At 43.5% G+C, this 12,038-nt stretch overlaps 2 protein-coding genes across 14 annotated transcripts in view; one reads left to right on the top strand and one right to left on the bottom strand.

Annotated features, from left to right (window-relative positions):
* The first annotated feature begins 67 nt into the window (after window positions 1–67).
* Window positions 68–2,025, top strand: LOC131581955 (ubiquinol-cytochrome-c reductase complex assembly factor 5). 2 transcript variants are annotated; one of them, XM_058844627.1, is made up of 3 exons: window positions 68–163; window positions 389–565; window positions 1,681–2,025. In XM_058844627.1, the coding sequence occupies exons 2-3, from the start codon at window positions 415–417 to the stop codon at window positions 1,746–1,748; spliced, it is 219 nt and encodes a 72-aa protein (XP_058700610.1). In that variant the 5' UTR covers window positions 68–163; window positions 389–414; the 3' UTR covers window positions 1,749–2,025. The 2 variants fall into 2 exon arrangements, with proteins under 2 accessions (XP_058700610.1, XP_058700609.1); XM_058844626.1 differs by lacking the exon at window positions 68–163 and having other exon boundaries at window positions 176–565.
* Window positions 2,026–2,947: 922 nt separating this feature from the next.
* The window catches only part of PBRM1 (polybromo 1), a 58,924-nt gene continuing 49,833 nt past the window's right edge, over window positions 2,948–12,038 (bottom strand). For 11 of the 12 annotated variants that reach the window (XM_058844608.1, XM_058844597.1, XM_058844605.1 and 8 more), the window contains 3 exons: window positions 10,731–10,801; window positions 9,085–9,301; window positions 5,579–8,788 (listed from right to left, as the gene is read on the bottom strand). In XM_058844608.1, coding sequence (XP_058700591.1) covers window positions 8,616–8,788; window positions 9,085–9,301; window positions 10,731–10,801 — 461 coding nt within the window. In that variant the 3' untranslated portion in view covers window positions 5,579–8,615. Of the gene's footprint in view, window positions 5,417–5,578; window positions 8,789–9,084; window positions 9,302–10,730; window positions 10,802–12,038 lie in introns of those variants that run through there. The other variant, XM_058844611.1, reaches the window with a different exon arrangement.

Below are 12,038 nucleotides of genomic sequence, written 5' to 3'. Positions count from 1 at the left end.
CCGCCCTGAGGGGCCGGGCGGCGCTCGGTGGGTGGGGCCTGGGCCTTCAAGCCAGGCCCCGCCCCCGCCCCGCCCCGCCCAATCAGGCGAGGCGCTGCGGGGGGTCACGTGGGCGCTCGGCGCGTCCTTCCGTCCGGCCGCGCGCAGAGCCCTCGCGCGGGAGGTGAGCGGCGCGCGGCGCGGGGTCGCGGCCCTGATTGGCTGCGCGTTCCCGCCTCAGGGGAGGGGGCGGCGGGGCCCGAGGGGCCGCCATGGCCGCGGGGGCTCGGCCGGGGCCCGCCCGGGCCGGGGCCGCTCCTCGCCCGACACCGGCTGCGGCCATGGTGTGACTGCGGCACGTCCCATTCTGCCTCTCACACGCCCCCCTCTGTTCTTTCCACCCGGGAAGGGCGAAGGCGGCGGCGCTGCCTGGCTATGCTGGTCAGCGAGAGGGTGAAGCGCCTTTTGAAGCTGGTGCCCGGGCAGCGGCGCTTTGGCTTTTACAGGTTCCTGCCCTTCTTCTTCGTGCTCGGCGGAGCCATGGAGTGGTTCATGATCAACGTCCGCGTCGGCGGAGAGACCTTCTGTGAGTGCGGGGACCCGGCGGCCCGGACCCGCCGCGCCCTCCCCCCGAACCAGCGGGGCCGGGCCGGGCTGGAGGGCCCCGGCCTGCGCTCAGACACTGCTCGTGTTCGGGCAGGATGGGGCCCTTCAGGCTCTGCCTCCCCAGCAGAAACACTGGGCAGAAACAGAAAAAGAATCCTGATTTTAGAGTGCCGAATACAATTTTAGCTGAAAGAGGGTACATTTCGATTGGATATTAGGAAAAAAATTCTTTCCTCTGAGGATTGCAAGGCCTCGGCATAGGTTGTCCAGAGAAACCCTGGAAGTGTCCAAGGCCAGGCTGGATGAGGCTTGGAGAAACTGGTCTATCAGAAGGTGTCCCTATCCATGGGGACGGAGCAAGGTGATCTTTAAGGTCCCTATCAACATAAAGCATTCTGCGATCATTGAAAAAGACTCATGAGGTTTGCCAGCATTTAAGCAGAGGTGTGACATCATCTGAAACATGACTTTTACAACTTAAAAAATAAGTACGAAGATAGCTCATGACAACTTAGCTAATGGCATTTAGTTTCTATTAGTCAAAGTATTTATTTCTAATGTGACATTCTCACTTTAATAAATCCTGCTAGAAATTTTTGTGTATTTCCCTGAAAGGATCAGCTCAACTGTACATGTTGTCAGGGAGTGGGGAGGCAGGAAGACTATGGAGTTGGGAATATTCCTGTATGGTGTTTATATAAAAGAGACCAGAATACCAAAGTCAGGCTGGAAGCCCTCAGGCTTTAACTTCATGCCTATAATTTAATTTCCCTTCAGCTTGTTAGGGCATTTTAATTTTAATTACCCTCATGGGAAAGTAGACAAGAAACAACTGTTTCTCACTGGAAACTTAACTTTCCTAGAAAAACGTTTCATTGGGACTGATGGGAAGAACTTTGGCCTATATGGGAGAGAGAACATGAGCTATTTTAAGTGGTAATAAGGATTTCTGTTGGCTTGAATTTCCAGTTGCCTGTCAGTCAGCATCTGTAAGATAAATTTGGATTGAAAAGTTTAGAAAGAGATGACAGGCTTCATGCATTTAACACCACTTTGCAGTGGGGAAACTCTAATCTAAAACATCTTTTTCTGCAGATGATGTTTACCGTAGGAAAAGATCTGAAAGACTGTACGAGGAAAGGATGGAGAAAGGGGAATTTTAGCTGAATCTCTTCAAGGGGGAGCTCCCGAGTGCTTCAACTGTACACGTGCCAAAGCAGCAGCAGTGCCACGTTGACAGTGGTGGAAGATGTTGGCTCTGCAATGTGAACTGCGATCCACACGTTTGTGTAATACACTCAGATGGTTTGGGCAGTTCTGTTCTTCCATATCTGTAATATTTGTATTTAAATGAAGTGAAAAATTCATTCTATTCAGGCCTCTGCCACTAATTTAATGTTTGCTTAGTGCTTTTAAATAAACTAAACTGAGCAAACAGTCTGGCTGTTGCTTTTGTTAGCTTGGTGAAACACCCCCTTGTGACAAGACCAGTGGGAAAGAAGCATTACACAGTGCATCCATCTCAGCATAATAGAAATAGTAATTTTGAGTTAGTTTCTTTTGTACTTACAGGAACTGCTCTGACAGCCAATTCGTTTTCTTTGCAGTGTGACACAATTTTAACTGGATAAAGAGAGCAGAGATTTACTGCTCAGCCCACAGTGCTTGGAAAGTGACCCATGTGCTTGGGCTGTGCTGCCCACGTCTGACAGTGGCCAGAGCAATGTGCAGTGTCAGTCCTGGCATCCCTGAGTCCTGGGGTGGAAATGCTGGCCCCAAGGCAGGAGAACAGAGCTGCCTGCTGTGTTCCAGCAGTGTTTGCTCCTGCAGTGACACCGGGAGCGTGGGTGGGGTCGGTGACTGGTGCGGAGGGTAGGGGTGCAGGCTGATGGTACAACAAAGAAGCCAATTCTTATGATCAGCCTAAAAACAACTCCGAGGGAGTTCATGCCCTTACAGGTGTTCCTGTGCTGCCTCCTATGAGCCTTTGTAAGTCTTCATCAACTGCAGAGACAAGGGCAGCTCTGTAGAGGTCAAGGTGTAGGTTCTCCAATTGCAAACTAAGGGGAACCTTTGTGTTGTGCCTTCCAAGGACTTGATCTAGAGTATTAGGGCTACTTGTGTTTTCAAGGGATAAAAACTGACAGAATTAAAGATCTGACTGTGTCACTGCTTATTTTGACTGAGCAGCAAGTGAATCCCTTGAGGAAAGCCTCTGTTTCAGAATAACTTTGACTTTAGTTCCGAGGTAGAGCCCAAAACTCATGAACAAGCTGCTTTTTGCAATCAGATCATCACACTGAAATCAACCCTAACCATAGCAGTACATTCAAGAATAAAGCAATAATAAAAAAGCCAGATTTTGAAAACTGCTGAGCTTTAGCTTCATCTGATTTTATTTCTTGAGCCTTTTGAAATTCTCTTGTGCTCTGTTTTCATAAAACAAATAAGTTGTTCAATATATGGAGTTTTTTTCAAGCAAGAGCCCTGTGCCCTAGTTATTTCTCAGAACTCAGGAGCCTGATGTGAAAACTTCCTGTGGCTTCCCTTAAGCACTCCTGTAATTGTAGCAGTTCCACAAACAGCTGTGAGCCAAGCCCAGTTCTCACTTCAGACCTCTAGCTTGTTTAGCAGTGACTGTTTCCCATTGGCAGCTGAGAGCACCAGGCACATCTGGAAGATCTCTGGGATGTCTGAAGCAGGTAAACAGAAAGGGAGAGAGGCTGCAGTCACTCACAAGATGTCTGGTGTCAGGCAGTTCCGTGTCACTGCTCTTGGTGACTGCTGCAGGAATAAAATCCTCTGGCATCGCACCATTTCAGGCAACACAGATCTGTTATGACACAATATGAAGCTTGACATTTAGAAATCTGAGCTGCAGTCTCCAATCCTGAGTGTGCTTGCTAGTGCTGACCCTTTGGTATTTTTAGATTTTACCAGTCTGTCACTAATGCTGGACATCAGAATAGCTGCAACTCCCCATTCCAGAATCCCAGCCTGTTCCACAGCTGAGTACAGTCGGAGATTTAGTATCAGTTTTAAATACACCCCATCTTCAACAACCAAAGTCTTCATTTGGTTTTGCCGTTTTATTCCTGCTGACTCCTAATTCTGTGCTCTTTGCCTTCCCCAGTTCTCTCTGACTCTCATATCCCTGTATCACTCCCATCTCCCGCTTCCCCCATCCATCTGCTGTGGCAAAGGAAACGGGAAGGAAGCAAGAGCTCTCCTTTGGCTCGGCACTCAGGGAACACCGTGTGGCTGTTCCAGGCTGCTGCAGTGAGCCAGGGTCACAGCTTTCACTTCTAGCCCTGCCAGGCCCCTGCCAGCTCCAGGGCTGAGCACATCCCTTCCTTCAGCAGGGAATTCAGCCGGTGTCCGCCTGGAGTGGGGCTCTGCACCGACCAACGGCATTTTCATGTGTTCTGCAACGGCCACCACAGCTTCTGAGACTCAGCAAAGCATTCCTGCTGCAAGCTTTCCAAACTCTGGAAGTCAGGGCAAGATGGATACCCAGCATGGAAAAATCCATCTCGGTGAGGCAGCAGCAGTAAAAAGTCATCTGGAACAAACAGTGATACCTAATGCACAAGCAGTGCTGCTCACCACTCCAGCATTAGAGAGGACAACCACCACCAATCCAGAATGATTCTGTGGAAAACATGGATCTGCTGATCATTCCCCTGCAGCTGTGTGCACAAGGAAGCAGCTGTCTGCTGAAAAGCCTGCGGAAGAGCTGGAACAAGTTATGGTCAAGGAAGGGTGTTTGTACCCAGCCTGCACTCCTCCCTGGCACAGGGCTGCAGCAGTTTTCTCCAAGATTTTCAAAAGCAGCAACAGAAAGCAACAGCCATCTGATGTATTGGGGAATTTTTCTTTGGAGCAAAACTCTTCCTGTCATCAGTGGAGGCATGCTTTCACTTTGGACTTAATACACAGACCCAAACTGTACCTGCACTCTGCTCATGGCCATCTCCAGCTCCTTCAGGGAAAGGGGGAAAAAAATATCTTCACAGAATTGGTGAAAAGAATGCTGTTCCTGAGTTACTTCCTGAAATCAGTACTGGATGTTGGTGCTTTATACCAAAGATGAGGGTCACATTAGACTTGCTGGAAAATGCAGTTGACAAAATGAATATAAGGTTTCATTTTATTAATCAAAATTTCATGTGCATGACTGAACCACATCCCATTCCTTACACAATGTGCAGTGCCCAGACATTCTGAAACTTCAATTTTGTGCACTTGCAGCCAAGAGGGAGCTACATACATTTATGGTTGATCTTTAGTATCTCAGACTGAGCAAATAAGATGTGGAGGATGATTAGAATTAGTTTCCTCTGGGCAACTGCAACAGAAGGGCAGAAGTGTTATAAAGCTGGCAGCCTGTGTGAAAGGCAGCATTTATACCCCAGACTGAAAACATGGATGTGTGTTAATTAAATAATGCTGTGTTCTGACTGTTTAAATAGCTCTCTGTGAATTTTATGCCAGGCACCTTGAGAGATTCCTATCACTTATTTTTTCTCATAGTTCATACAGAAAATTTCTATCCTTGATTCTAACTTAATTGTGTAAAAGATGTTTTTTTCATGTTACTCATCTAATTTCCTCTATTAAACAGCTACATGGAAGACAGTCCTGAACCACATTAGCTTCCATATGAAATTAAGGCTTGCTGTTTATTTTCAATCCAATTAATAAAGGGGCATCTGGGACTGACTGAATCTTACCACCTCCACTCAGCTGGTTCCCAGTGCTTCACATATTTTTCAAGGTTCACTGTTCATGCTCATTATGGCTCAATTTTCAACACCACTGTTCTTATCACCTACAGGCACATCTCAAAAAAACACAGGACAATAGAAAAAGGATATTTTATCCACACAGAAGCACACATGTACCAAGGACTTGAGAACATCTGGATCAGCAACAGCCAGAATTACTTGAAATAAAATCCTAACAGAAATCTTAATGGAACAGTCAAACCTGGTTAATCCAAAACACTTTGCAAACTATTTTTATTCAAATTAAAAAGACACAGGTAAACAAAGTGATGGTACATACATGTTATAAACCTGGTTAGCAGCTCAGCCTTCAGGAGTACAAGATCTAATGAAAAGCCAAGCATGGATAAACCAGGTACAAAAACATATGCTGAAAAAAAGTCACCAACATCAACGTTTTGAATTTTTACACAAACAGTAAATTTTCTCATGGAAGGGAAGGACTGAGGAAGAGAACAAATAATTATTAGTTGTCTCCAACTGGTTTATGAAAATACCTGTCCTAGTTTTATCTATTTTCCACTCTCACAGAAGCCAACCATTGCCCACACATCCTTTTATTTTAATATGAAAGTTTTGTTTACGCTAGTACAATGAACGGCAGTGAAAAACAGATGAGGGGCTCAAACACCCACAGAGAGAGAAAAAGACAGATAGACATGTCTTTTTGTTTTTTTTAAACCAGAGTGAGAAAAGTTTCTTTTGCTGGTTTTGAATTCTAGACTGTAGCCATTATATCCTAAATTTCACTGCAATCAACTGAAATGCCTCCAGTTTAGAGAGAAACGATTTTGAAATAAATAAGGCTTAAAATAATTGATCAGGGCCAGCCCAGTGGCTTACTGGTAGTGCTCTGCACTGCCTTGATGAAGGAGGAGCCAGGCTTTGTTTGCACTTCCAATCTCTTGCTCCTGGGCCAGAAAGAGCAGTGAAAGGAGGGATTCGGCTGCTCAGCAGGAGAGAGCCAGTGCTGCACATCTGCTCATCACTGACCTTCAGATAAATTAAACATCTGAGTTATACAGGCTCCAAAGGGAGTCCCATCCAGTCCTCAAAAGAAAATAAATAAAACAATAATTTAATTAAAATTCATCCCAGGTTCTTTGGTGTAATTTTTGTTAATGCTGAGAAGTAGGAGAATCTGGTGGTGTATTAGTACAATCCATGATAGTTCCAAATGCTCAAAAACTAGGATTTTGCTGCCTGATTCACTTCAATATCCCATCTTTGTGGCTAAAAACTGCAAAACCTATGGTAACTTAAACACATTTTATAGGGGTGGTCTAAGACTATTCAATTTCTACTTTATTAAATAAAATTGGTAATTTACAAAGGCCAGTAAAGAATTTCTGTACCATGGGTGTGCTACTTGTAGAGCTCAAAACTGTAATTTCCCTCTGTGTTGTTTTTTTCCATTTCCTTCACATCCACTTCACATCTGACCTAAACTGTCTTTAAGTGCCTATTTGTAATTACCAGGGGTATTTTGTGCAATGACTGGAGGATTTCAATAGGAGAGGGAGAGGAATTGGCCAGTAAGATTAAATCACAGTTTATACTTGCAAGTGTCACTTCCCTTATGAGTATTAATTACATCAGCAAAACAAACCCCAAGATATCCAGTATTTGAAGGAAAATATTTAATTTAACCTTCTGCCAAATATACTGAAATGAAAATGTTCTGTGCTAACAGACTTTAGAACTCATTTCCACATGATGAACATCTCTAGCATAAATGAAGTGTATCAGTAAATCAGTTAATTTGGGCTGAGTTGCAGTGCCCACATTCCTGCTGACTTTTCCCAAATTCATAGAGGTTTCCCAGTGACTAAAAGCAATCCAAAAGTATTAATTCTTTTTTCCAATATTAAATAAATGAAAGAATTTACCTTTAAACAAATAACTTTGTAGTCCAAAAGGTTGGTTAGTTATGAGGACAGGTAAATCTTTAGCAGAAGGCAGCCACAACCTTGAAATTTGGCAAGAAGAGTCAATACCTACTTTACTTAGATAAAAAAAAAACAAAAAAAAAACAAAAAACAAAAACAAACCAAAAAAAAACCCCACAAAAAAAAACCAAAAAGAAAAAAGAAAAGAAAAGAAAAAAAAACCAACCCAAACCCTTTGAAGGCTGCAATGCAAGTACTATATTTCTCCAATGTACTGGGTATGCTGACCTTACACATACCATACCATACAGTAGTATTTTACTTTCAAGTTAATTTAAGCATCAAATTTCACTCAAATTTGCATTGCAGAACTTTCACTAAGGTTAATGAATACACTTAAAGAAAGCATACAAAAATGTCTTACAATGCCCAATCATGAACAGAGTATGTGTGAATTTAAAAAAACATCACATTACTTCACTAACAGAACAACTCCACTTTTCTCCCCTAACTTACCTTCCAAGACCTGGGCTGGTTCCAAGTTCTGTGAGCCTCTTCCAGCACAGACAGAATCTCTCAGGGAAGGAGCTTCCCTGTCCCACTGCTGGGTGCTGGGGACATGGCAGAACCCCCAGCACAGGCCATGGCAGATGAAACACTTCCCCTCTAAGGGCCTGCCAGCACAGGGACTGTGGTACTGATTTAGGATCACAATGGCCTTGGCTACACAGTTAAATAACTGCACAGGACTGGACAACATGAGCAGTTGAGACACCCTTGTCCCGTCCACACCAGCACTTCCAGCGCTGCTGGGGCCCACCCAGCCATCTCAGTGTTGACTTGGAATGCCAATTTTCCTTAGTGCCAAAGCTTATCTTACCTTTAGCTTCTTTTAAGAGATCCTCCCTGTTCACACCTGAGCAGTTCTGCCCAAAGTGGCCAGCACGCACAAGCACAGGTACACACATTCTTATAGGATGTAAACTATGACTAATTCACATTCCACTGTATCAATCTGTAAATACTTTGTTTTCCGTTTTTTTTTTTATATATAAAAACAATGGCATCAGATTCTCAGCAATAAAGTATAAGAAAGGTGAATCCTTGACTACACTCAACCAATTATGAAATCGCCTTTCAAACAAAGGAAACATATGCAAAAAATCTGTGTATTTGATAAAGTCAACTTAATATAACAAAAAGTGAAATATGCTTATTAAAAGTGTCCTTATATAAAAATGGTCTTGCAATGTACAGTAAAATGCAATACAAATTATTGTTGGTTATCTCTTCCCACCCAGTAACTAAACCAGCTATTGTCCCATGAACTCCTGGAGCAGGAGTGCTGCTGTTCCTACACGTTCTCCAGGTTGTAGGCCTGGCGGATGTTCAGGGTGTCGCGCAGCATCAGGTCCCGCAGGCGCCACAGCGCGTCAGCCATGGTGGTGTGAGCCCCTTTGCTCTTCAACCAGTGCGAGGGCAGGCGGCTCTCCTGCTCCTTGGACAAGTGCACATCTCGTCTCCGTGCTGCAAAATCCAAGAAATGCTCCAATTACCTACTGGTTTATTCTAGAAAAAGGCAAATATAACACTACAATAGAAGATACTCCACTTTTGCCCTTAGTATTTAAACCCATACCACTGATTCTTAGGTTTATACAACACTGGTGGAGTTTGCCTGTGGATAACATATATATTCTCAGTCTGTTGATTTATCTTTAGGAATTAATTGCATGGATATATTTTAATAAGCAAACATCAGATTTATTTCACGTTTCCTATAAAAGCAAAAATAATGGGTTACAAGGAAGCCAAAGCCTTACCTGCAAGGGTCTGGTCCCACTTGCTGATACTGTTTGACTCAGCACTGAGCCCCTCGATGTATTTCAGGTAGGCTTCAGAATGGAGGAGCCTCTGTGTCTTTGGTGGAGGGGAGACGAACATGGGGGTGCTGGGCTGCTGCATGACGGGCTGGCTGGCAGGGCTCTGCCCTGGGTACGGCGGGGGCGCCTGCTGGCCCGGCGGGCCCAGGATCCCCATCTGAAATGCAAAGCCAGCCAGGGGTCACACCCCACAGGTCACACCCCAGCCTCAGGGCATCCTCATGCAATGGAGTTTCAACTGAGATTATGTGCAAAAGCCTGAGAAAATTTCCCTGGAGATGCGCATTTTGGCCGGGAGATGTACCAAGAAAGGAAGTACAAACCAACCCTTCATACTCAACAGATATTGCTCATATTTCTGATCTATGTAAATATACTCTGGTTATCATCACTGTATCTCTTCTCTCCTAGCCTTAATTACACCTTCTATCTCCTTTTCATTTCCTGTTTTCTCCAATTTGATCTGAAATACTGTGGTCTGTGAAGTGCAAGATTTAACTCTAAAACATCTAATCCAAACTGACACAGATCCTTGGACAACTGGGTTATTTCCACAGAATCACTATCAGGCAAAAATCTCAGGCAGGAAAATTCCCAGTCACACAACAGAATTCCTACCACTGTGATTAACCAGCAGTACTGAGAACTCTTAGCACAGACATCCTGTTGTCTGGAATAACTCAACATCACAACATCAACACTTTACCACTTAACTTCTAGTACTCATAGAATCACAGAATGGTTTGGGTTGAAAGAGGCCTTAAAGCCCATGTCATTCCAACCCCTGCCATGTGCAGAAACACATTCCACTAGACCAGGTCACTCCAAGCCCCATCCAACCTGGCCTTGAACAACTTCAGGGGTGGGGCAGCCACAGCTTCTCTGGGCAACCTGTGTGAGTGCCTCTGAATAAATAACTTCTTCCCAGCATCTAACCTGAACCTCTCCTCTTTTAGTTTAAAACCATACCCCCACCCCCATGCTACCACTACTTGCCTGTGCACAGCAACTCTCCCTCCCTTTCTTTACACCCTCAAGCCAAAACCACATTTCTCTTTATGATGCAAAAATGTAGTCAATAAAATTGGAAATTATCTGAACAGTTAATCTTCATTAATCACTGAGAAAAAACGTCAGCTCATCAGTTACCCACGCTCACAAATTCTGAACTGCCAACCAACATCTGCTTCATCAGTTTGTGAAATATGAATATTCTGTTACCTATGCATCAACTGATAAAACGGGAAGTGTCCTCTCTGTGTCACAAAGCACACAAAACCTAAATTATCAGCAGTTTCACAGTATGCTGAAATTACAGTTTAGTAGAAAAGTGAGACAAAACACTGCCTTGTTTGTACTGAAGTTACCTCATTCAACAAACCTCCTGAGTGTAACAACAATGCCATCATCAAATACAGACATACTCTCTAAGTGTGAGATATCAATTGGCTCTAAACATATCAGAACATTTCATTTCTGTTCTCCCTGGGAAAGCCTATGTGCATCCTTACATGTCTAAACTGGGATGTTACTCAGATGCTGATTCTGAGCCTTAGAGCCTCATAAATAATGCAAAAATGACTCACCTGCTGTCCAAAAGGACTCGCTCCTGGTGCTGGAGTGCCTACCATAGGGGACACATTTTGGCCTATAACACCTATATTCCAAAATATAAAATAATTAGTCTTACTTCAGAGCAGTGACAAATACCTCTTTGGTCTTCTATAGAAAGAATTAATACTTTGATATCACTGCTCACCGTTATTTTAACTGGATGTACAACATTCAAATATTCCCCTCGCCCCCAGTAAAAAACTTCGTAAGTTTTTGAATGAAGAAAAAAAAAAAAGCCAACATGACAACTACCAAACACTGATATGTGGCCTGTTGAATAATTTTAAATAGAGAAATGCAAAGTGAATAGGTTTGGCTTTTCAGGCTTTTTTTGTGTTACTTGGTGATTGCCTGATTGCATCTTTTCATTTATAATATACACCTTTGGCTTGACAGGATCTTCCTGAAGTCTTTCCTTTAAGAAAGGAAATGCTGATCTGCTTTAGCAACACTTCACATTTCCTTGTGTTCAGTTTTGTAAAATGTTCACAGCAAGATGAAATTCAGGTCTTTCATAAATTCTGTTAGATGTCACTAATACAAAATGCAGCTTGCAGGTTAAGCTTCAACAGCCTTAGAGAACAATGAATATTTAAAATCAATGTCAAAAAAATAAAAGCTGTTTTTCTCAAGCATATTGGGACTTCTCCCTACTGCACAGAATGCAGCACAACCACGTCAGTCTTACATACAAAAATGTACAGATCTAAATGAGAATCATGCAGTTCCTGACATTTTATATACAGATGCTCTGGTCTGAAAAAAATGAAAGTTATGCATGCTGCTGCTTTCTTTCTGTTTGTGCCACTTCTCATGTTCACTCATTGGAAAAGCTGCAGACTAACTGTGCTCTTCCTGAAGATTTAATTTACATGAATTAAATACATGATTTCTGTATCAGTGATCAAAGGATGTGCTACTGGGTTTCACTCACTAAAGCATTATTCAAATGCATTTTCCATTTGATCACAGCTCCCATTTTAAATGCATCTGTACCAACAGTATGTCAGAAGTTGGGAAAAACATTGGTAACACAAGCTGTGGAATTATTTTTAGTCCAAAGGGAAAGGGTTTGGAGGAGGGCACCCTCCCCATCACAGCACCAGAGCACGGCTTCACCCTTAGCCTGTTGTGCCCAGTTCAGCACCACTTCACGTGGGGTCCTGCACTCCCAGACATTGTTTCTTGACTAATCCACATCCCATCAGTTTTAAACACAAACATCCAGCCCACCATGGTGGGAGCAGCCTTTCAGAGGGATGTGCTGTCCTGGATTCACC

This window comes from Poecile atricapillus, chromosome 9 (genome assembly GCF_030490865.1).
Source record: "Poecile atricapillus isolate bPoeAtr1 chromosome 9, bPoeAtr1.hap1, whole genome shotgun sequence".
Lineage (NCBI taxonomy): Eukaryota > Metazoa > Chordata > Aves > Passeriformes > Paridae > Poecile > Poecile atricapillus.
This window is presented reverse-complemented; position numbering and strand designations above follow the sequence as displayed.